This window comes from Erithacus rubecula (assembly GCF_903797595.1).
Source record: "Erithacus rubecula genome assembly, contig: scaffold_1114_arrow_ctg1, whole genome shotgun sequence".
In the NCBI taxonomy this organism is placed as follows: Eukaryota; Metazoa; Chordata; class Aves; order Passeriformes; family Muscicapidae; genus Erithacus; species Erithacus rubecula.
The window spans coordinates 1-24632 of record NW_027636296.1 but is presented as its reverse complement, the minus strand read 5'-3'; the positions used below and the strand labels follow the sequence as shown (position 1 = coordinate 24632).

Here is a 24632-nt window from a genome sequence, read left to right as displayed (position 1 = left end):
CTGGGGAGGGTTTGGGGGGGATGTTTGGGGTTCCTGGCGGGTTTTTGAGGTCCCTGCACTCACTTGAGGGGCAGTTTTGGGGTCCCCCCACTCACCTGGGGACATTTTTGGGGTCCCTGCACTCACCTAGGGGCATTTTTTGGGTCCCTGCACTCACCTGAGGAGGGTTTTGGGGGATATTTGGGGTTCCTGGTGGGTTTCTGAGGTCCCTGCACTCACTTGAGAGGCAGTTTTGGGGTCCCCAGACTCACCTGGGGACATTTTTGGGGTCCCCACACTCACCTGGGGGCATTTTTTGGGGTCCCTGCACTCACCTGAGGAGGGTTTGGGGGGGATATTTGGGGTTCCTGGTGGGTTTTTGGGGTCCCTGCACTCACTTGAGAGGCAGTTTTGGGGTCCCCAGACTCACCTGGGGACATTTTTGGGGTCCCCACACTCACCTGGGGGCATTTTTGGGGTCCCTGCACTCACCTGAGGAGGGTTTGGGGGGGATATTTGGGGTTCCTGGTGGGTTTTTGAGGTCCCTGCACTCACTTGAGGGGCAGTTTTGGGGTCCCCACACACACCTGGGGGCATTTTTGGGGTCTCCAGACTCACCTGGGGGCATTTTTGGGGTCCCCAGACTCACCTGGGGGCTCAGGGCCACGTAGAGGGTGAAGGGGTCGCCCCTCATGGCCTCGGTGGAGCGCCGGGGCCGGTCCTGCCGCGGGATCACCGTCCCCCCCCGCTGGAACACCGGGATCTGGGGGGCACGGGGGGGTCAGCACCCCAAAAACCCCATGAAGAATCCCGAAATCCCCCCAAAACCCACCCAAAAAATCCCCAAAATCCCCCCAAAACCCACCCAAAAAATCCCCAAAATCCCCCAAGTCACACCAGGAGATTGAGGTGATTTTTAACACTTCACCCCCATATGGAACACAGGGATGTGAGGAGGATCCAGGAGGTTTTTGGGGTCTCCAGGAGGATTTTGGGGTCTCCATTGAAGTTCTGGGGTCTCCAGGGAGGTTTTTGGGGTCCCAATCTCCTTGACCCCCCCCCCAAATAACCCACTGAGGGCACTGAGCACCACCCTAACCATGCAGGAACAGGGAAGGATTTTGGGGTGTTTAGGGGAAGTTTTAGGATCTCCTGAGGGTTTTTGGGGTCCCAGCCCCCCCTCCCCAAACCCCCCAAAAACGCACAGAGCCGAGGGTGACGGGCACATAGAGGGTCTGGGGCGCCTTGTACTGCTCGTGGGTCTCATCCTCATACCACACCTGGGGGAGGTGAAAATTTGGGGTTCAGGGTGGGTCCTGCACCCCAAAAAAACCCTAAAAAAACCCCCAAACCCCCTGACTCACCTCTCCCTCCCCGGGCAGGTAGACGTTGACCCCACGGGCGCCCTGCTCCGTCACGGGGTGCACCAGCAGCACCCGGTCTGGGGGACAGGGGTCAGCATGGGGAAACCCCCAAAAGCGACCCCAAAAGGGGTCACAGACACCCCAAAAAGGGAGACAGGACCCTAAAAAGGGTCAGGGACTCGCCCTCACCGATCAGGTACTGGTCATCCATGGCAAAGGTTTGGGGGTCGTCTGGGAATTCCATCCACAGGGGCCTGGGGGGACAGAGGGTTTGGGGTCAGGGGAGTTTTGGGGGTTTGTGGTCAGGGGTTGGGGGAGTTTTGGGGATTTGGGGTCAGGGGATTTAGGGTCAGAGATTTGGGGTCAGGGGGTTTGGGGAGTTTTGAGGAGTTTGGGGTCGAGGGGGTTTGGGGTCAGGGGTTGGGGGAGTTTTGGGGGTTTGGGGTCAGGGGAGTTTTGGGGATTTGGGGTTAGGGGAGTTTGGGGTCAAGGGGTTTGGGGGAGTTTTGGGGGTTTGGGGTCAGGGTTTGGGGGAGTTTTGGGAGTTTAGGGTCAGGGGTCAGAGGATTTGGGGTCAGGGGTTTGGGGTCAGGGGTTTGGGGGGGTTTTGGGGATTCGGGGTCAGGGGAGTTTTGGGGGTTTGGGAGAGTTTTGGGGGTTTGGGGGAGTTTTGGGGAGTTTTGGGGGTTTGGGGTCAGGAGAGTTTTGGGGGTTTAGGGTCAGGGGTTTGGGGTCAGGGGTTTGGGGGAGTTTTGGGGATTCGGGGTCAGGGGAGTTTTGGGGGTTTGGGAGAATTTTGGGGGTTTGGGGGAGTTTTGGGGGAGTTTTGGGGATTTGGGGTCAGGGGATTTCTGGTCAGAGATTCGGGGTCAGGGGGTTTGGATTAAGGGGGTTTGGGGTCACAGGATTTGGGGACATTTTGGGGCTTTGGGGTCAGAGGTTGAGGTTTGGGGTTATCCTGAATGGATTTAGGGTTCCCCAGGTGTGTTTTTGGGTTTTTTGGGGTGCCCCACCTCATGACAGGGACTCCGCGGCGGTGGCAGCGGTAGAAGGCCGTGTACCAGAGCGGGACTGGGGCTATGAGGGGTTATCCCAGGTGTGTTTTTGGGGTGTTTTAGGGGTGTTTTTGGGGTGCCCCACCTCATGACAGGGACTCCGCGGCGGTGGCAGCGGTAGAAGGCCGTGTACCAGAGCGGGATCGGGGTGGGTTTGGGTTATCCCAGGTGTGTTTTTGGGGTGGATTTGGGGTGTTTTTGGGGTGTTTTGTCTCCCCCACCTCATGACAGGGACTCCGTGGCGGTGGCAGCGGTAGAAGGCCGTGTACCAGAGCGGCAGCAGCGCGTAGCGCCGGCGCAGCGCGTGCCGCACGTGCCGCAGGTGCTCGGCCGGCAGCAGCCAGGGCTCGCGCCGCGCCGTGTCCAGGTGCGCGTGCGCGCGGAAGAAGGGCTGGAACGCCCCGGCCTGGTACCAGCGCACCTGCAGCTCCGCTCCCGGGTTCTGGAAAAACCCGCCCACGTCCGCTGCCGAGGGACGGGGCAGGGGTGAGACTGGGCTGGGGCTGAGCCTGAGCCTGAGCCTGAGCCTGAGCCTGAGCCTGAGCCTGAGCCTGAGTCTGAGCCTGAGCCTGAGCCTGAGTCTGATCCCAGTCCTGAGCCTGATCCCCAGCCTGAGCCTGAGCCTGAGCCTGAGCCTGAGCCTGAGCCTGAGCCTGAGCCTGAGCCTGAGCCTGAGCCTGAGCCTGAGTCTGATCCCAGCCTGAGCCTGAGCCTGAGCCTGAGTCTGAGTCTGAGCCTGAGTGTGAGTGTGAGTCTGATCCCAGCCTGAGCCTGAGTCTGAGTCTGAGTCTGAGTCTGATCCCAGCCTGAGCCTGATCCCCAGCCTGAGCCTGAGCCTGAGCCTGAGTCTGAGTCTGAGTCTGATCCCAGCCTGAGCCTGAGCCTGAGTCTGAGTCTGAGTCTGATCCCAGCCTGAGCCTGAGCCTGAGCCTGAGTGTGAGTCTGATCCCAGCCTGATCCCAGCCTGAGCCTGAGTCTGAGTCTGATCCCAGCCTGAGCCTGAGCCTGAGTGTGAGTCTGAGCCCAGCCTGAGCCTGAGCCTGATCCCAGCCTGATCCCAGCCTGAGTCTGATCCCAGCCTGAGTCTGAGCCTGATTCCAGCCTGAGCCTGAGCCTGAGCCTGAGCCTGAGCCTGAGCCTGAGTCTGATCCCAGTCCTGAGCCTGATCCCCAGCCTGAGCCTGAGCCTGAGCCTGATCCTGAGCCAGAGCCTGAGCCTGAGCCTGATCCTGAGCCAGAGCCTGAGCCTGAGGCTGAGTCTGATCCCGAGCCAGAGCCTGAGCCTGAGGCTGAGTCTGATCCCAGTCCTGAGCCTGATCCCCAGCCTGAGCCTGAGCCTGAGCCTGATCCTGAGCCAGAGCCTGAGCCTGAGCCTGATCCTGAGCCAGAGCCTGAGCCTGAGCCTGATCCTGAGCCAGAGCCTGAGCCTGAGGCTGAGTCTGATCCCGAGCCAGAGCCTGAGCCTGAGGCTGAGTCTGATCCCAGTCCTGATCCTGATCCTGATCCGAGGCTGAACCTCGTCCTGGTCCCAGCCTGGAGTCTGGTCCTGATCCTAAGCCTGAGCCTGAGCCTGAGCCTGATCCCAGCCTAGATCATGATCCTGATCCCAGTCCTGATTTTGATCCTGAGCCTGAACTTGAACCTTGGTCCTCACCCCAGTCCTGATCCTGATCCCAGCCTGGATCCTGGTCCCAGATCCCAGTCCTGATCCCAACCCTGGTGCTGGTCCTGATCCTCATCCCAGTCCTGATCCCAATACTGGTCCTGGTCCCAGCCCTGAGCCCAGATCCTGGTCCTGAACCCATTCCTGATCCCGATCCCAGCCCAGACCCCAATCCTGATCCCAATCCTGATCCCAGTCTTGGTCCTGATCCCAATCCTGATCCCAATCTTGGTCCTGATCCCAATCTTGGTCCTGATCCCAATCCTGATCCCAGTCTTGGTCCTGATCCCAATCCTGATCCCAATCTTGGTCCTGATCCCAATCTTGGTCCTGATCCGAATCCTGGTCCCAGTCTTGGTCCTGATCCCAATCCTGGTCCCAGTCCTGATCCCAATCTTGGTCCTGATCCCAATCCTGGTCCCAGTCCTGATCCCAGTCTTGGTCCTGATCCCAATCCTGGTCCCAGTCTCAATCCCATTCCTGCCCCTGGTTCTGGTCCCGAACCCAGCCCAGATCCCAATCCTGGTCCCATTGCCATTCTGGATCCCAGCTCTGACCCCATCCCTGACCCACCCCCAGATCCCTGACCCCATTTGCTATCCCACATCCCAGCTCCTGACCCCGTATCCCACCCCCTGCCCCCATCCCAGTCTGCCCAGTTTGCTCACCCCCGCAGAAGGCCAGCCCGGCCAGCCCGAAGCTCAGGCACATGGGGATGGAGATCCGCAGATGGTCCCACTCCGCCGTGTTGTCCCCGGTCCAAACGGCGCCTGGGGGGTTTGGGGGGGCTCAGGGGGGGCTCCCCTCCGTCCCGGCCCCTCCCTGGATCCCAGGGTTTGCCCCAAATCCCGGGGGTCTCCCCCAGATCCTCACCGTAGCGCTGGGAGCCGGCGAAGAAGGCGCGGCTGAGCACGAAGGGCCGGAGGCGCCCGCCGGAGCGCCGGATCTGCCCCTCGGCCGTGGCCTTGTGCTGGGAGGGGCAGGGGTCAGCAGCACAGACAGCCCAGAGGCAGCCCAGAGGCAGCCCAAAGACAGCCCAGAGACACCCCAAAGACAGCCCAAAGACAGCCCAGAGACAGCCCAAAGACACCCCAAAGACAGCCCAAAGACACCCCAAAGACACCCCAAAGACAGCCCAAACACAGCCCAGAGACAGCCCAGAGACACCCCAAAGGCAGCCCAGAGGCAGCCCAGAGACACCCCAAAGACAGCCCAAACACAGCCCAAAGACAGCCCAGAGACAGCCCAAAGACACCCCAAAGACAGCCCAAAGACAGCCCAGAGACAGCCCAAAGACAGCCCAGAGACAGCCCAAAGACAGCCCAGAGACAGCCCAAACACAGCCCAAACACAGCCCAGAGACAGCCCAAACACACCCCAAAGACAGCCCAGAGGCAGCCCAAAGACAGCCCAAAGACACCCCAAAGACAGCCCAAAGACAGCCCAGAGACAGCCCAAAGACAGCCCAGAGGCAGCCCAAAGACAGCCCAGAGACAGCCCAAAGACAGCCCAGAGACACCCCAAAGACAGCCCAGAGACAGCCCAAAGACAGCCCAGAGACAGCCCAAAGACAGCCCAGAGACAGCCCAAAGACAGCCCAGAGACAGCCCAAAGACAGCCCAGAGACAGCCCAAAGACAGCCCAAACACACCCCAAAGACAGCCCAAACACACCCCAAAGACAGCCCAAACACACCCCAAAGACAGCCCAAACACAGCCCAAACACAGCCCAGAGGCAGCCCAAAGGCAGCCCAAAGACACCCCAAAGACAGCCCAGAGACAGCCCAGAGACAGCCCAGAGACAGCCCAAACACACCCCAAAGACAGCCCAGAGACAGCCCAGAGACAGCCCAAACACAGCCCAGAGACAGCCCAAACACAGCCCAGAGACAGCCCAAAGGCAGCCCAAAGACACCCCAAAGACAGCCCAGAGACACCCCAAAGACAGCCCAGAGACACCCCAAAGACAGCCCAGAGACAGCCCAAACCCAGCCCAAATACACCCCAAATACACCCCAAACTCCAGCAAATACTCCAGCAAAAACCCCACTGCAAACCCAGCCCAAACCCACCACAAAGGGTTTGGGGGGGGCTAAAGGGGTTTGGGGGGGTCAGAATTTTTTTAGGGTGTCCCTGGCAGGTTGTGGGGGTGTCCCTGTGGGGATTTTGGGGTCTCCCAGGGGATTTGGGGCGTGTTCTCAGCCCCCCAAACTGCCCAAGGTTTAAAGGGGTCTCTGAGGGGTTTGAGGAGCTCTGGGATGTCGGGATTTTTTGGGGTTCCCTGTGGGATTTTGGGTGTGTCCCTGGGAGGATTTTGGGGTGCCCCAGGTGATCTGGGGGTGTGTCCCAGGAGATTTTGGGGGTGCTCCCGGCCCTCACACTGCCCAAGATTTCACGGGATCGCTGGAGGGTTCGAAGGACTCTGGGAGATCAGGATTTTTTTGGGGTTCCCTCTGTGATCTCAGGGTGTCCCTGTGTGATCTCAGGCTGTCCCTGTGTGATCCCAGGGTGTCCCTGTGTGTGATCCCAGGCTGTCCCTGTGTGATCCCAGGCTGTCCCTGTGATCCCAGGCTGTCCCCCTGTGATCCCAGGCTGTCCCTGTGTGATCCCAGGCTGTCCCCCTGTGATCCCAGGCTGTCCCTGTGTGATCCCAGGCTGTCCCCCTGTGATCCCAGGGTGTCCCTGTGTGATCCCAGGCTGTCCCCCTGTGATCCCAGGCTGTCCCCCTGTGATCCCAGGCTGTCCCTGTGTGATCCCAGGCTGTCCCCGTGTGATCCCAGGCTGTCCCTGTGTGATCTCAGAGTGTTCCTGTGTGATCCCAGGGTGTCCCTGTGTGATCCCAGGCTGTCCCTGTGTGATCCCAGGCTGTCCCTGTGATCTCAGGGTGTCCCTCTGTGATCCCAGGCTGTCCCTGTGTGATCCCTGGGTGTCCCCCTGTGATCCCAGGCTGTCCCCCTGTGATCCCAGGCTGTCCCTGTGATCCCAGGCTGTCCCTGTGTGATCCCAGGCTGTCCCTGTGTGATCCCTGGGTGTCCCCCTGTGATCCCAGGCTGTCCCCCTGTGATCCCAGGCTGTCCCTGTGATCCAGGCTGTCCCTGTGTGATCCCAGGCTGTCCCTGTGTGTGATCCCAGGCTGTCCCCCTGTGATCCCAGGCTGTCCCTGTGTGTGATCTCAGGCTGTCCCCGTGTGATCCCAGGCTGTCCCCCTGTGATCCCAGGCTGTCCCTGTGTGATCCCAGGCTGTCCCCCTGTGATCCCAGGCTGTCCCTGTGTGATTCCAGGATGTCCCTGTGTGATCCCAGGCTGTCCCTGTGTGATCCCAGGCTGTCCCTGTGTGATCCCAGGCTGTCCCCCTGTGATCCCAGGCTGTCCCTGTGTGATTCCAGGATGTCCCTGTGTGATCCCAGGCTGTCCCTGTGTGATTCAGGGTGTCCCCCTGTGATCCCAGGCTGTCCCCCTGTGATCCCAGGCTGTCCCTCTGTGATCCCAGGCTGTCCCTGTGATCCCAGGCTGTCCCCCTGTGATCCCAGGCTGTCCCTCTGTGATCCCAGGCTGTCCCTCTGTGATCCCAGGCTGTCCCTGTGATCCCAGGCTGTCCCTGTGATCCCAGGCTGTCCCTGTGTGATCCCAGGCTGTCCCTGTGTGATCCCAGGCTGTCCCTGTGTGATCCCACAATGTCCCCCTGTGATCCCAGGCTGTCCCTGTGATCCCAGGCTGTCCCTGTGTGATCCCAGGCTGTCCCCGTGTGATCCCAGGCTGTCCCCGTGTGATCCCAGGCTGTCCCTGTGTGATCCCAGGCTGTCCCTGTGATCCCAGGCTGTCCCTGTGTGATCCCAGGCTGTCTCTGTGATCCCAGGCTGTCCCTGTGTGATCCCAGGCTGTCCCTGTGTGATCCCAGGCTGTCCCTGTGTGATCTCAGGCTGTCCCTGTGTGATCCCACGGTGTCCCTGTGATCCCAGGCTGTCCCTGTGTGATCTCAGGCTGTCCCTGTGTGATCTCAGGCTGTCCCTGTGATCCCAGGCTGTCCCTGTGTGATCTCAGGCTGTCCCTGTCCGATCCCAGGCTGTCCCTGTGATCCCAGGCTGTCCCTGTGTGATCCCAGGCTGTCCCCCTGTGATCCCAGGCTGTCCCTGTGTGTGATCCCAGGGTGTCCCTGTGTGATCCCAGGCTGTCCCTGTGTGATCCCAGGCTGTCCCTGTGATCCCAGGCTGTCCCTGTGTGTGATTTCAGGGTGTCCCTGTGATCCCAGGCTGTCCCTGTGTGATCCCAGGCTGTCCCTGTGATCCCAGGCTGTCCCCCTGTGATCCCAGGCTGTCCCTGTGTGATCCCTGGGTGTCCCCCTGTGATCCCAGGCTGTCCCTGTGTGATCCCAGGCTGTCCCTGTGTGATCCCAGGCTGTCCCTGTGATCCCAGGCTGTCCCCCTGTGATCCCAGGCTGTCCCTGTGTGATCCCAGGCTGTCCCTGTGTGATCCCAGGGTGTCCCTGTGTGATCCCAGGGTGTCCCTGTGTGATCCCAGGCTGTCCCTGTGTGATCCCAGGCTGTCCCTGTGATCCCAGGCTGTCCCCGTGTGATCCCAGGCTGTCCCTGGGGGTCCCCTGTCAGTTTTTGGGGGGTCTCTCACCACGTAGAGCCCGTAGAGGTTGTGCAGCTCGCGGTGCTCCCAGCCCCCGAAGTGCCGCGCGTCCTTGTGCATCGTCACCTCGGGGCCGCTGAACACCGACGGCTCGTTCATGTCGTTCCACGTGAACAGCGCCTCCGTCGAGCCCTGGGGGGGCACATCAGCCGGGGCACCCCAAAATATGGGGGAGGGGAGGTGATAAAACCCCCCAGGGGATCCCCAGAATACCCAAAAGACAAGGCGGGGTCTCCAAAATGGCACAGAGGGAAAAGGGGTGGGGAGGGATTTGTGGGGGGGCCCTAAAAATAGGGAGGGGTTGAGGCTCAGGAGGGCCCCAAAAATCAGTGGGGAAACCCCAAAAATAGGGGAGGGGGTCCTAAAACCTCCCAAGGGTTCCCCAAAAGGATGGGAGGGCAGAAGGAAAAACCCCAAAGGAGAGTGAGAAGAGGAAAAGGGTGGGGAGAGAAATTTGGGGGGATCCAAGTGTTTTGGGGGGGTCTGAGGATGCTTTGAGGGGATCCTGGGGTTCTCGAGGGGTCTGACTGGGAATTTGGGGGGTCTGACTGGGAATTTGGGGGGTCAGACTGGGATTATTGGGGGGTCTGAGTGGGATTTTGGGGGTCCCCACCTCGTACTGGTCGAAGGCGAACATGTTCGCCCACCACTCGCGCATCTCGGGGTTCGTGAAGTCGGGGTACGCCGAGGAGCCTGGGGGGGCACGGGGGGGCTTGTGAGTCCCCTGGAGACCCCAAAGCCACCCCAAAATCTCCCCAAACCACCCCAAACCACCCCCAAACCACCCCCAAATCCCCCCAGCCCCCTAACTGAACCAGCACCAACCTTTGTTGCCGTGCCATCCTTGCTCTTGACGTGAAACTCTTCCAACACCAGAAACCCCCAAAAATCCCCTCAGGAGCCCCCCCAAAATCCCCTAAAACCCCCCAAACGCCCCCAGCCCCACTGACCAGGCCAGCACCAGCCCTCGTAGTCGTTGCCATCCTTGGTTTTGACGAAGAGACCCCGAGCCTTGAGCTCAGAGTGCACCCGGTACCCCGAGTCCACCTTGATGTGGGGGTCCACGATGCTGACCATCTGTGGGGGAGGGTCAGGGGGCAGTGACCGGGGGGGGGCAGGGACCAGGGGGGTCACTGTCCAAGGAAACATCCCCAAATTCCCACCCCCACCCCGATCCTGGACACAAACCCACCCACAGTGACCCCAAAGTGGCTTTGGGGGGTCCCTGCTGTCGCTGTTTGGGCAGGGATGACCCCAATCCCCATCCCCCACCCTGCATTTCCCTGTGGATTTGGGATTTTTTCAGGACCCCACCCCATCCCCAATCCCACCCCCATCCCCACCTCACATTTCCCTGTGGATTTGGGATTTTCCAGGACCCCAATCCCATCCCCAATTCCACCCCAATCCCACCCCCATCCCCACCCTGCATTTCCCTGTGGATTTGGGATTTTCCAGGACCCCAATCCCACCCCAATCCCACCCCCATCCCCACCCTGCGTTTCCGGGCCGCCAGGTGCTCCAGCATCCTCCGTGGGTTGGGGAATTTGGCGGGGTCCCAGGTAAAGTAGCGCTTGCCGTCGGCGTGCTCGATGTCCAGCCACAGCACGTCCAGGGGCAGCTCGTGCTCCTCAAATCCCCTCTCCACGGCCTCCACGTCCCCCTCGTCCTGGTAATTCCAGCGGCTCTGGTGGTACCCCAGGGAGAACAGGGGGGGCAGCGCCTGCGTGCCTGGAACGGGGGGAAACGGGGATGGAGCCCCCCAAAAAAACCCAAAAATGGGGTGGGGAAGGGTAAGGGGGGAACACGGGAATGGAACACCCCAAAAAACACCAAAAATGGGGTGGGGAAGGGTAAGGGGGGGAATGGGAATGGAGCCCCCCAAAAAAACCCAAAAAGGGGGTGGGGAAGGGTCAGGGGGGAACACGGGAATGGAGCCCCCCAAAAAAACACCAAAAATGGGATGGGGAAGGGTCAGGGGGGGAACGGGAATGGAACCCCCCAGAGAACCCCAAAAACGGTGTCCTCATCCCAGTGTCCCCTCCCAGTGCCCCCAGTGTCCCCTCCCAGTGCTCCCAGTGCTCCCAGTGTTCCCAGTCTCCCCTCCCAGTGCTCCCAGTTTCCATACCGGTCAGTCTCCCCTCCCAGTGCTCCCAGTGCTCCCAGTTTCCATACCGGTCAGTTTCCCCTCCCAGTGCTCCCAGTGCTCCCAGTTTCCATACCGGTCAGTCTCCCCTCCCAGTGCTCCCAGTTTCCATACCGGTCAGTTTCCCATCCCAGTGCTCCCAGTGCTCCCAGTTTCCATACCGGTCAGCCTCCCGTACTGGGCGCTGACGTCGGCCGGCCGCGGCCCCAGCAGCAGGAACACGTCGATGACGCCGCTCTCGGACATCCAGCGCACCTCGGTCTGGGGGGTCTCACCCCCCCCCTGCATGTAATCCAGCAGCTTCCCAAAAAGGGTCTGGGGGTGGCACAGGGGGTCAGCAACCCCAGATTCCCACAGAGACCCTCAAATCTCCCCCAGACCACCCCAAATCCTCCTCCTGGACCTTCCCAGTGATTTTGGAGCCGATGTCCACCCAAGTCTTGGCCCCTCAGACCCCCCAAATCCCCTTCAGGACCCCCCAAACCCCCCCTCAGACCTTCCTGGCCGTGTTGGAGCCGATGTCCACCCAGGACCCCCCAAACCCCTTTCAGGACCCCCCCAAACCCCCTCCCAAACCCCCCTCGGACCTTCCCGGCCGTGTTGGAGCTGATGTCCACCCAGGACCCCCCAAACCTTCCCCAAATCCCCCCCCAAACCCCTTTCAGGACCCCCCAAACCCCCTTCAGGACCCCCTCAGACCTTCCTGGCTGTGTTGGAGCCGATGTCCACCCAGGACCCCCCCAAATCCCCCCCAAACCCCCTGCCAAGCCCCCCTCGGACCTTCCCGGCCGTGTTGGAGCCGATGTCCACCCAGGACCCCCCCAAATCCCCCCCAAGCCCCCTGCCAAGCCCCCCTCGGACCTTCCCGGCCGTGTTGGAGCCGATGTCCACCCAGGACCCCCCAAACCCCTTTCAGGACCCCCCAAACCTCCCCCAAATCCCCCCCAAACCCCCTGCCAAGCCCCCCTCGGACCTTCCCGGCCGTGTTGGAGCCGATGTCCACCCAGGACCCCCCAAACCCCTTTCAGGACCCCCCAAATCCCCCCCAAACCCCCTGCCAAGCCCCCCTCAGACCTTCCCGGCCGTGTTGGAGCCGATGTCCACCCAGGTCTCGGCGGCGTTGAGCCAGAAGAGGCCGAGGCTGAGGCGGGGCCGGTGCGCCAGCAGCAGCGGCACCGAGCCGTACAGGGCCATGGGGTTGAACAGCTCGTACTGGAACACGTCCAGGTTGTACAGGCGGTACGGGTCACCCCCCCTGGGGACAGGGACAGCTCAGGGACACTGCCAGGGGGCAGGGACACTGCCAGGGTCACCCCCCCTGGGGACAGGGACAGCTCAGGGACACTGCCAGGGTCACCCCCCCTGGGGACAGGGACAGATCAGGGACACTGCCAGGGTCACACCCCCTGGGGACAGGGACAGCTCAGGGACACTGCCAGGGTCACCCCCCCTGGGGACAGGGACAGCTCAGGGACACTGCCAGGGGGTCAAGGACACACCCCAGGGGGTCAGGGACACACCCCAGGGGGTCAGGGACACTGCCAGGGGGCAGGGACACTGCCAGGGTCACCCCCCCTGGGGACAGGGACAGCTCAGGGACACTGCCAGGGGGCAGGGACACACCCCAAGGGATCAGGGACACTGCCAGGGGGTCAGGGACACACCCCAGGGGATCAGGGACATTGCCAGGGAGTCAGGGACACACCCCAAGGGACAAAGGACACTGCCAGGGGATCAGGGACACACCCCAGGGGGTCAGGGACACACCCCAGGGGGTCAGGGACATTGCCAGGGGGTCAGGGACACACCCCAAGGGATCAGGGACACACCCCAGGGGGTCAGGGACACACCCCAGGGGGTCAGGGACACACCCCAGGGGGTCAGGGACACACCCAAGGGGTCAGGGACACACCCCAGGGTTGTACAGGTGAGGGTCACTCCCCTTGAGGACAACAGTGACAGCTCCAGGGTGTCACTGTTACCCTGTGAAGCCACCATCACTGTCACCCCCACACAGCATCACTGTCACTGTCACCCTGCTGCTGGCACTGGCACTGTCACTGTCACCCTGCTGCAGGTACTGTCACTGTCACCCTGCTGCTGGCACTGTCACTGTCACTGTCACCCTGCTGCTGGCACTGGCACTGTCACTGTCACCCTGCTGCAGGCACTGTCACTGTCACCCTGCTGCTGGCACTGTCACTGTCACCCTGCTGCTGGCACTGTCACTGTCACCCTGCTGCAGGTACTGTCACTGTCACCCTGCTGCTGGCACTGTCACTGTCACTGTCACCCTGCTGCTGGCACTGGCACTGTCACTGTCACCCTGCTGCAGGTACTGTCACTGTCACCCTGCTGCTGGCACTGTCACTATCACTGTCACCCTGCTGCTGGCACTGGCACTGTCACTGTCACCCTGCTGCAGGTACTGTCACTGTCACCCTGCTGCTGGCACTGTCACTATCACTGTCACCCTGCTGCTGGCACTGGCACTGTCACTGTCACCACCATCCCCCAGCACTGCTGTCCTCCCACGCTGGCACCACCCCCTCAGTGCCACCATCACCCCATCTTGCTCCTGTACCCCCATGTCCCCGTGTCACCCCTATGTCCCTGCAACGTCCCTGCAGTGTCCTGTGTCCCCAGTTATCCTGCAGTGTCCCCAATGTCCCCCAGTGCCCCTGGCGTGTCCCTGCAGTGTCCCCATTGTCCCCAATGTTCCCATTGTCCCAATGTCCCCGTGTCCCATGTCCGCCAGTGTTCCCCCATGTCCCCACTGTCCCATGTCCCCTGTGTCCCTGCAGTGTCCCTGCAGTGTCCCCCATGTCCCCTGTGTCTCGTGTCCCCCAATGTCCCCAATGTCCCCAGTGTCCCCACAGTGTCCCCAATGTCCCCCATATCCCCCTGTATCCCGTCCCCACAATGTCCCCAATGTCCCCAGTGTCCCCCCAGTGTCCCCAATGTCCCCATGCCCCAGTATCCCTGCAGTGTCCCCCCCGTCCCTGTGTCCCCCCATCCCCATATCCCCCCATATCCCCCCTGTCCGCCCTGTCCCCCTGTCACCCCGTCCCCATAATCCCCTGTCCCCCATATCCCCCATATCCCCCCATGTCCCATAATGTCCCCCCTGTCCCCGGGTCCTCATATCCCCCATATCCCCCCTGTCCCTATCCCTGTCCCCATGTCCCCTGTCCCTGTCCCCTGTCCCTGTCCCCTGTCCCCATATCCCCCCATGTCCCCCCCTGTCCCTCAATGTCCCCCCTGTCCCTGTCCCCCTGTCCCCTGTCCCCGGTCCCCAATGTCCCCTCTGTCCCCTGTCCCTGTCCCATATCCCCATATCTCCTCTGTCCCTGTCCCCATGTCCCCCCTGTCCCCCAATGTCCCCCCTGTCCCTGTCCCCCTGTCCCCGGTCCCCAATGTCCCCCCTGTCCCCAATGTCCCCAATGTCCCCAGTGTCCCCCATGTCCCCCCTGTCCTCCAATGTCCCCCCTGTCCCTGTCCCCGGTCCCCAATGTCCCCCCTGTCCCCCAATGTCCCCCATATCCCCCCTGTCCCCCCTGTCCCTGTCCCTGTCCCCAATGTCCCCAATGTCCCCGCTCACTCGGTGGGCCGCAGCCTCAGGCTGTCTGCGTGCTCAGGGATGCCGTACACGTGCTCGAACCCGGGCAGGGAGAAATCCAACCCCACCGAGGTGGGTCCTGAGGGGAGGGGGGAGGTCACAGGGGTCCCCCCGTGTCCCCCCCCCAGTGTCCCCAGTGTCCCCAGTGTCCCCACCGTAGGGTTTGCTGTCCGTGTGAGTTTTGAAGGTTTCCTCCCACGCCCCCGGCTCCTCCTCGGGCTCTGCTGGAGGCTCCGTGGGCTGGGGGGGGAAAATCCTGTCAGAACGGGGGGACCCCTCCCCAAAAAAAGGGGGAGGGGCTTCATTTGGGGTGTCCCCCCCTTGTCCCCATCACCTTCTCGCTCTGGGTGCTGCCAGTGCCGTCCTCAGGCCCCTCCTGCGCCGCCCCCTCCTCGCCTGGGGGGTCCTTGGGGGGGTCCCTGTGGGAATTTGGGGTCCTGGGGTGCCCCAAAAGGGGGGCAGGGGGGCGACAGGGACACAGGGCACCCCCAGGACCCTGAATTTGGGGGGGACCTGGACCCCCCTCAGCTGCTCCTGGGTGTGGGGAGGGGGATCTCCTCATTTTTAGGGGGCACAGAACCCCCCTGGCTGCACCTGACCCTTCAATTTGGGGAGGGGGGAGGAGCACAGACCCCCCCGGCTGCTCTGACAGCCCTCCCCAATTTTGGGGGCCACAGGGACCCCCCCAAGCTGCTCCTGCTCCCCCTTTTTGATGGGATTTGAACCCCTGATCTGCTCCTATCCCCTCCCACCATCATTGGGGGGGGGGTGTCCCTTTTTGAGGGGGGGTCCGGGGGGGATTTGGGGGGCGCAGAGACGGCGGCGATTCCACGGATTTACCTACGGAAAAGGCTCTTGATCTTATCCCACACAGAACTAACTTTATCCGCCAGACTGGGGGTGGGGGGCACCAAAACAGAAACACAGAGAGTCAGAGCAGCCCCCCCGACCCGTGGGGACCCCCCTGGGCTTGGGGGGCGACCCCCGACCCCCCTCTGTGCTCTGGGGGACACCCCCACCCCCCCCCGAGCGCTGCACACAAAGGGCTGGGGGGGATTTGGGGTTTTCTTTTCGGTTTTTGTGGGTTTTTGGAGAATTTTTTCTAGGATTTGGGGGGATTTTTTATGTCTTTTGTTGTTTTTTGCAGTGTTTTGAGTGTTTTATTTGCTTTTTGGGGTGTTTCAGGAAATATTTCATAGGATTTTTACGTGAGGTGTTTTTGGAAGGTTTTTCAGGTGTATTTTTCAGAAGTATTTTTGGAGTTTTTCCAAGAGTGTTTTCGGGGCTGTTTCTGCAGGTTTTTAAGGGCGTTTCGGGGGTTTTTTGCTTGTTTTCTAGGGGGTTTTCTGCAATTTTGGTGTGGGATTTTTGGGCTGTTTTTCCGGGGGTGTTTTTGTGGTCACTCACGAGTCCCGGCGGCGCCGCTGGTGCTCGAAGACGAGCAGCCCTCGGGCGTTGACGCTGCAGAGCAGCTCCCGGCCCCGCAGCAGGTCCAGCCGGAACGGCCGCTCCGTCACCAGCAGCCGCGGCCCCCCCGGGCCCAGCGACAGCTCCAGCGTGCCCTCCTCACGGGCTGTCACCTCCAGCCTGGGGACAGGGGTGGGGTGAGCACCACAGAGCATCCCAGAGCACCACAGAGCATCCCAGAGTGTCCCAGAGAGTCCCAGAGCATCCCAGGCTGGTGGCACTGGTGGGACAGTGACCCCCAGGGACAGCTCCAGCATGCCCTCCTCACGGGCTGTCACCTCCAGCCTGGGGACAGGGGGGGGGTGAGCACCACAGAGCATCCCAGAGAGTCCCAGAGAGTCCCAGTGCATCCCAGAGCATCCCATAGCACCACAGAGCATCCCAGAGAGCCCCAGAGCAACCCAGAGAGTCCCAGTGCAACCAGAGCATCCCAGAGAGTCCCAGAGCACCCAGAGCATCCCAGAGCATTCCAGAGAGCCCCAGAGCATCCCAGAGCACCACAGAGCATTCCAGAGAGCCCCAGAACATTCCAGAGAGTCCCAGGCTGGTGGCACTGGTGGGACAGTGACCCCCAGCGACAGCTCCAGCATGCCCTCCTCACGGGCTGTCACCTCCAGCCTGGGGACAGGGGTGGGGTGAGCACCACAGAGCATCCCAGAGCATCCCAGAGAGTCCCAGAGCATTCCAGAGCATCCCAGAGCACCACAGAGCATTCCAGAGCATCCCAGAGAGTCCCAGAGCATTCCAGAGCATCCCAGAGCACCACAGAGCATTCCAGAGCATCCCAGAGCATCCCAGAGCACCACAGAGCATCCCAGAGCATCCCAGAGCATCCCAGAGAGCCCCAGAGCATTCCAGAGCATCCCAGAGAGCCCCAGAGCATCCCAGAGAGTCCCAGAGCATTCCAGAACATCCCAGAGCATCCCAGTGCACCCAGTGCATCCCAGAGAGCCCCAGAGCACCACAGAGCATCCCAGAGAGTCCCAGAGAGTCCCAGAGCATCCCAGGCTGGTGGCACTGGTGGGACAGTGACCCCCAGGGACAGCTCCAGCGTGCCCTCCTCACGGGCTGTCACCTCCAGCCTGGGGACAGGGGGGGGGTGAGCACCACAGAGCATTCCAGAGCATCCCAGAGAGCCCCAGAGCATCCCAGAGAGTCCCAGAGCATTCCAGAGCATCCCAGTGCATCCCAGAGCATCCCAGAGAGCCCCAGAGCATCCCAGAGCACCACAGAGCATCCCAGAGCATCCCAGAGAGCCCCAGAGCATCCCAGAGAGTCCCAGAGCATTCCAGAGCATCCCAGTGCATCCCAGAGCATCCCAGAGAGCCCCAGAGCATCCCAGAGAGTCCCAGAGCATTCCAGAGCATCCCAGTGCATCCCAGAGCACCACAGAGCATCCCAGAGAGTCCCAGAGCATCCCAGAGCATCCCAGAGCATCCCAGGGCATCCCAGAGCATCCCAGGGCATCCCAGAGCACCACAGAGCATCCCAGAGAGTCCCAGAGAGCCCCAGAGCATCCCAGAGCACCACAGAGCATTCCAGAGCATCCCAGAGCACCACAGAGCATCCCAGAGCATCCCAGTGCACCCAGAGCATCCCAGAGCATTCCAGACTGGTGGCACTGGTGGGACAGTGACCCCCAGGGACAGCTCCAGCGTGCCCTCCTCACGGGCTGTCACCTCCAGCCTGGGGACAGGGGGTGTGGGAATGGAGGGTGAGCACCACACAACATCCCAGAATATCCTGGAGTATCCCAGAGCATCCCAGAGAGCCCCAGAACATCCCGGAGCATCCTAGAGTCTCCCAGTGCACCCCAGAGCAGCCAGACTGGCAGCACTGGTGGGACAGTGACCCCCAGAGCAGCTCCAGGGCACAGCCTGGCACCTGCAAGTTGGGGTGGCACTGTCCCCTGTCCCCATGTCCCTCACCTCTCAGGGGTGGCAGCGTCCCTGTCCCTGTCCCCTGTCCCCTGACCTCTCTGGGGCAGCTCCCCCAGCAACAATGAGACATGGCAGTGTCTGCGTCCCCTGTCCCTGTGTCCCTGTCCCCTCACCTCTCAGGGGTGACACTGTCCCTGTGTCCCCTGTCCCCTCACCTTTCAGGAGTGGCAGTGTTCCCTGTCCCTGTGTACCCTGTGTCCCCTCACCTCTCCGTGGGCAGCTCCCCCAGCAGCACTCAGGGGTGGCAGTGTCCCTGTGTCCCCTGTGTCCCCTGTCCCCTCACCTCTCCGTGGGCAGCTCCCCCAGCAGCACTCAGGGGTGGCAGTGTCCCTGTGTCCCCTGTGTCCCTGTCCCCTCACCTCTCCGTGGGCAGCTCCCCCAGCAGCACTCAGGGGTGGCAGTGTCCCTGTGTCCCCTGTGTCCCTGTCCCCTCACCTCTCCATGGGCAGCTCCCCCAGCAGCACTCAGGGGTGGCAGTGTCCCCTGTGTCCCCTCACCTCTCCGTGGGCAGCTCCCCCAGCAGCACTCAGGAGTGGCAGTGTCCCTGTGTCCCTGTGTTCCCTGTCCCTGTGTCCCCTGTGTCCCCTGTCCCCTCACCTCTCCGTGGGCAGCTCCCCCAGCAGCACTCAGGGGTGGCAGTGTCCCTGTGTCCCCTGTGTCCCCTCACCTCTCCGTGGGCAGCTCCCCCAGCAGCACTCAGGGGTGGCAGTGTCCCCTATCCCAGTGTCCCCTGTGTCCCCTGTCCCCTCACCTCTCCGTGGGCAGCTCCCCCAGCAGCACGTCGGGCACCTGGAATCGCGGCCGCAGCGGCGCCACCTCCTGGATGCGCAGGCGCGTCACGTTCCCAGCGAGACCCCAAACCTCCAGCAGCAGCGGCACCTGCGGGGACAGGGACACCTGGGACACCTGGGACACCTGGGCATGGGGACAGGGACACCTGGGCATGGGGACACCTGGGACACCTGGGCATGGGGACAGGGACACCTGGGACACCTGGGCATGGGGACAGGGACACCTGGAACCCCCAAACCTCCAGCAGCAGCGGCACCTGCGGGGACAGGGACACCTGGACATGGGGACACCTGGGACACCTGGGCATGGGGACAGGGACACCTGGGACACCTGGGACACCTGGACATGGGGACAGGGACACCTGGGTACAGGGACACTCACCTGGGCACGGGGACACAGTGACCTCTCCTGTCCCCTCACCTGGGTGACATCACTGACCAGCTGAATCCCGTGACCCCCTGTGACCCCCTGTGACCCCCCTGTGACCCCGTGACCCCTCACCTGTGTGACCTCATTGACCAGTTGGATTTTGTGACCCCCCGTGACCCCTGTGACCCCCTGTGACCGCCCCATGACCCCCTGTGACCCCTGTGACCCCCTGACCCCTCACCTGTGTGACCTCATTGACCAGTTGGATTTTGTGACCCCCTGTGACCCCCCTGTGACCCCCCCTGACCCCTGTGACCCCTGTGACCCCTGTGACCCCTCACCTGTGTGACCTCATTGACCAGTTGGATTTTGGCCACGTCGGGGCCGAGCTCCAGCGACTCCAGCAGCGCCCGGTACGGGCAGTTCCCGGGCTGGATCCGCCGCTGCCGCCTGCAGGGGGGCACGGGGGAGGGGGAGGGGGCGCTGAGTGACCCCCCCGGGCCGAGCCCCCCGCCCCCGGGGCGCCCCCTCCCCCCCAGACCTGCAGAAGCCGCTCTGCTCGCACGTCTTGAAATTGCTGCGATCCACGGCGAGCGCGGCCCCGAGACACAGGGTCACCCACAGCGGCCACCTGCGGGGGGGGGGGGGTTAGAGACCCCAGAAACTGAGAGACCCCCCCCAAAACCCACCTGGGGCACGGGGGGGGGTCAGAGACCCCAGAAACTGAGAGACCCCCCCCCAAAAAACCCACCTGCGGGTGGGGGGGGGTTAGAGACCCCAGAAACTGAGAGACCCCCCCCAAAACCCACCTGGGGGCACGGGGAGTCAGAGACCCCAAAAACTGAGAGACCCCCCCCAAAACCCACCTGGGGCACGGGGGGGGGGGTTAGAGACCCCAGAAACTGAGAGACCCCCCCCAAAAAAACCCACCTGGGGGCAGGGGGAGGGGGTTAGAGACCCCAAAAACTGAGAGACCCCCCCCAAAAAAACCCACCTGGGGCACGGGGGGGGTCAGAGACCCCAAAAACTGAGAGACCCCCCCCAAAAAAACCCACCTGGGGCACGGGGGGGGTCAGAGACCCCAGAAACTGAGAGACCCCCCCCAAAAACCCACCTGCGGGTGGGGGGGGGTCAGAGACCCCAGAAACTGAGAGACCCCCCCCCAAAACCCACCTGCGGGTGGGGGGGGGTCAGAGACCCCAGAAACTGAGAGACCCCCCCCCCCCAAAAACCACCTGGGGCACGGGGGGGGGGTTAGAGACCCCAGAAACTGAGAGACCCCCCCCCAAAAAACCCACCTGCGGGTGGGGGGGGGTTAGAGACCCCAAAAACTGAGAGACCCCCCCCCCAAAACCCACCTGCGGGCAGGGGGCGTCAGAGACCCCAAAAACTGAGACCCCCCCCCAAACCCACCTGGGGGCAGGGGGCGTCAGAGACCCCAAAAACTGAGACCCCCCCCCAAACCCACATGCGGGCAGGGGGGGGTCAGAACACGCGGGGGGGCGCAGGGACCCCCCAAGCCCACGCGGAGGCAGCGCGGGGGGACACGGGGGGGCGCAGAGCAGATCCGGGGGGGGCTCGGGGGTTTTGGGGAGGGTCCCGCAGGGGGTTGGGGGGAGGGTGGGGGGTGTGAGGGGGGCTGGGCCGCAGCCTCGGCCCGGGGGTTTAGGGGGTCCCGGGCGCTCCAGGCCCGGCCGGGGGCCCCTGGTGGGGGTCCCGGGGGGGTTTTGGGCTCGGGGTCCCGTGAGGGGCTCGGGGGTGACCCCGGGCGGGTCCCATGGGGGGGTCGGGGGGGGTCGGGCCCCTGGCGCGCGCTCACCGCCCCGGCGCTGCCGCCATCTTGGATCCGGCCTGACCTTTGACCCCGCCCCCGGCCCGACGCCGCCTCCTCCCATTGGCTGCGGACAGCCCCGCCCTCCGCCCCGCCCCGGACACGCCCCCGTGCTGGGTTCCCGCCTCACCTGGTTGCCGGGAAGATGGAGGTCCCGCCCTCCGCGTGTTTTGATTGGTGAGCGAGGCTTGAGCGATGGCACCGCCATGTAATCAGAGTGCTGCTCGGGAAGAGGCGGGAACGCCGCGTGAGGGTGGAACGAAAACCCAATGAGTGCGCGGGAAAACTGAGTGACAGTCGGTTCACCCAATCAGCGAGCGGCTCTCGGCCGGTGCCCCGCCCCCGAGCGCTTCCGTGGTAACGCCCCGCCTCTGTGCTCATGGCAACCACCGCCCTTTCCTCGGAGCCAATCAGCAGCGCGTGTTCTTGAGTGGCAGCTACTGCAGCCAATCAACAGCCGAGTCTGACCACGCTCTGCCCGCTGACGTTGAGTGACAGATAAATAAATCAATGAGAGCTAAGCAGCTCTCACGGCTGGCCGCCAATCAGCGCGGGGGGGCGGGGCGTCAGCAGGCCGCGGCTTTGTGGTGAGCGGGGCCGGGGGCGCTGGGGGGGAACTGGGACAAACTGGGACAAACTGGGACCAACTGGGGGCGAGCGAGACTCGGGGGCCGCGCTGGGACTGACTGGGGCTCACTGGGATTGACTGGGATGGGCCCTTTCGGCACTGGCTGGGACCCGATTGGTGACACGGCCAAAGCGGGGTTGGCTGCGATGGGCCCGGCCGGGCCGCGTTGGGATGGACTGGGACGGACTGGGACGGACTGGGACGGACTGGGACGGACTGGGACGGACTGAGATGAACTGGGATGGGCTGGCATTGCCCAGCTCCCCTCCCTGTGCTCCCTCCGGGTCACCGCTGCCCCTTTTCCTCGCCCGCAGCCCCTTTTTCACCCCCCATCAATCTCCCCCGGAATTCCCCGTTATTCTCCCATTTCCCCTGCCCAGTTCGGTCACCCCCACCCCCCGATTTCCCCCTGCCCAGTTCGGTCACCCCCACCCCCGTTATTCTCCCATTTTCTCTGCCCATTTCAGTCACCCCCAGCCCCGTTATTCTCCCATTTTCTCTGCCCAGTTCAGTCACCCCCACCCCCGTTATTCTCCCATTCCCCCTGCCCAGTTCGGTCACCCCCAGCCCCCGTTATTCTCCCATTCCCCCTGCCCAGTTCGGTCACCCCCAGCCCCGTTATTCTCCCATTTCCCCCTGCCCAGTTCGGTCACCCCCAGCCCCCGTTATTCTCCCATTCCCCCTGCCCAGTTCGGTCACCCCCAGCCCCCGTTATTCTCCCATTTCCCCTGCCCAGTTCAGTCACCCCCACCCCCGTTATTCTCCCATTTTCTCTGCCCAGTTCGGTCACCCCCAGCCCGCTGGAGCTCCCTGAGCCCCGTCCTTGCCCTAATCCCCTTTTCTCCTCTCCCCCCTTCCAGCTCGGTGGACAAACCCCCCAATTTTCCCCTTTTTCTCCCCATTTTCCCCCTCCGGCCCGTCGGTGCCCGACGGAGCACTGACCCCTCTCCAATTCCCGTATTTTCCCCGATTTCCCCCCGTTTTCCCTGCTTCCAGCCCCATGGAGTTCCCCAACCACTAACCCCCGATTTTCCCCTGTTTTTCCCCTATTTCCTCCCCTTTTTCTGGCAGCCTGATGGAGTTCCCCGATTACTAATCCCTCTTTTTCCCTGGTTTTAACCCTGTTTTCCCCGCAGCCCCATGGAGTTCCCTGAGCACTAATCCCCCATTTTCGCCTGGTTTTTTCCTTGTTTTTTCCCCATTTTCCCCGCAGCCCCATGGAATTTTCCGGGCACTAACCCCCCATTATTCCCCGTTTTTCCCTCTTTTCTCCCCATTTCCCTGCAGCCCCATGGAGTTCCCCCATCACTAACCCCTCATTATTCCCTGTTTTTCCCTGTTTTACCCCACTTTCCCTGCAGCCCCATGGAATTTCCCGGGCACTAACCGCCCAATTTTCCCTATTTTTCCCCGTTTCCCCGCAGCAGCCCCATGGAGTTCCCCCATCACTAACCCCCATTTTTGCCCCGTTTTTCCCTGTTTTCTCCCGGTTTCCCCGCAGCAGCCCCATGGAGTTTCCCCATCACTAACCCCCCATTATTCCCTCTTTTCTCCCATTTCCCCGCAGCAGCCCCATGGAGTTCCCCGAGCACTAACCCCCCATTATTCCCCGTTTTCTCCCCATTCCCGCAGCAGCCCCATGGAGTTCCCCGAGCACTAACCCCCCATTATTCCCCGTTTTCTCCCCATTCCCGCAGCAGCCCGATGGAGTTCCCCGAGCACAGCCGGCAGCTGCTGCGGGGGCTGCGGGAGCAGCGCTCCCGGGGGATCCTGTGCGACTGCACGGTGCTGGTGGGCACCGCGCCCTTCCCCGCGCACCGCGCCGTGCTGGCCGCCTGCAGCTCCTTCTTCCACCTGTGCTACGCCGAGCCGGGGGGCGCGGGCGGGGCTCGGGGGGCCGTGGTGGCCCTGAACAGCGACATCGTGACCGCGCCGGCCTTCGCGCTGCTGCTGGAGTTCATGTACGAGGGGCGGCTGGCGCTGGCGGCGCCGCTGGAGGACGTGCTGGCCGCCGCCAGTTACCTGCACATGAACGACGTGGTCAAGCTGTGCAAGAAGAAGCTGCAGGCGCGGGGCCCGGCCGAGGCCGACAGCACCAAGCGGGAGGAGGACGCCCCCAGCCCGCCGCCGCCGCAGCCCCCGGCGCAGCCCCCCGCAGCCCCCGCTGGGCGAGCCCGGGACGCCGCCGGAGCCGCCGCTGGTGGACGCGGCCGACACCACCCAGCCCGGGGTGGGGGGCGAGCGACCCCCGCCCAGCCCCAGCAGCTCCAGCGAGGCCGCGCCGGTGCCCGGAGCCGCTCCGCCTCTGCCCGCGGGCGGGGGTCCCTGGGCCGCGCCCCCCGCCCCGCTCGGGGTTATCAAAGCCGAGGCCATCGTGATTTCGGACGAGGAGCCCGACGGCGCTCGCCGCCCCCCAGCGCCCGCCGCCCCTCCGCCGCCGCCGCCGCCGCCGCCCCCCCAGCCCCGAGCGGCGGGATTCGGGGAGGGGGCGGCGCTGGCCCCGGCGCTGGGCGGGCTGCGGGAGCCGCTGTTCCTGGCGCCGCTGGAGCCCCGCGGGGGGTTCGGGCTGTTCGCCGAGGAGGCCCCGACGTGCCCGACCTGCGGCAAGACGTTCTCGTGCTCGTACACGCTGCGGCGCCACGCCACCGTGCACACCCGCGAGCGGCCCTACGAGTGCCGCCACTGCCTGCGCTCCTACACGCAGTCCGGGGACCTGTACCGGCACGTCCGCAAGGCGCACAGCCACGGCGCGCCCGCCCGCGGCCCCCGCGACCCCGCCCGCGACGGCGACAACCCGCCCTGACCCCGCAGCCGCCCGGCAACCGGGATGGACCGAGCGCGGCGGCGGCGGGGGGTGGACGGGGCCAGCGGGACTGGGACAGCGGGATTGGAACTGGGACACCCGCTCTGATCGGGGCCACTGAGACTGGGACGGAGACTGGGACATCGGCCGTGACCGGGGACACCGGGACTGGGACACTAGCTCCGATCGGGGCCACCGGGACTGCGACAGCGACCCGGACCGGGGACACCGGGCCTGCGACACCTGTAACTGCCCTGAGCCATCGGATTGTGACACCTGCTGTGACCGAGACCCCCGGGAATTCCGGGACCGCGACCCCGCCCGGGGGGAACCGGAGGGGTT

The 24632-nt window shown here is 63.5% G+C and overlaps 2 protein-coding genes across 2 annotated transcripts; one reads left to right on the top strand and one right to left on the bottom strand.

The window, feature by feature from the left end:
• Nucleotides 1–597: 597 nt before the first annotated feature.
• On the bottom strand, nt 598–20916 carry GANAB (glucosidase II alpha subunit; the record flags this gene model as incomplete). The annotated part of the gene is made up of 22 exons (XM_079331849.1): nt 20848–20916; nt 19570–19659; nt 19370–19478; nt 18619–18746; nt 15868–16047; nt 15301–15354; nt 14795–14879; nt 14616–14700; nt 14443–14539; nt 11916–12096; nt 11003–11156; nt 10191–10426; nt 9646–9772; nt 9309–9388; nt 8684–8827; nt 4934–5030; nt 4729–4830; nt 2620–2863; nt 1533–1597; nt 1344–1420; nt 1185–1259; nt 598–742 (listed from the first exon to the last, which is right to left on the bottom strand). Coding segments are annotated over exons 1-22 (2575 nt in total), but the record flags the coding sequence as incomplete, so codon positions are not given.
• A 176-nt stretch (nt 20917–21092) lies between these two features.
• On the top strand, nt 21093–24401 carry LOC306815257 (zinc finger and BTB domain-containing protein 3-like). The gene is given in 3 exon segments (XM_079331850.1): nt 21093–21446; nt 23185–23899; nt 23901–24401. Coding segments are annotated over 3 exon segments (1182 nt in total). The 5' UTR covers nt 21093–21369; the 3' UTR covers nt 24291–24401.
• The last annotated feature ends 231 nt before the right edge of the window (nt 24402–24632 follow it).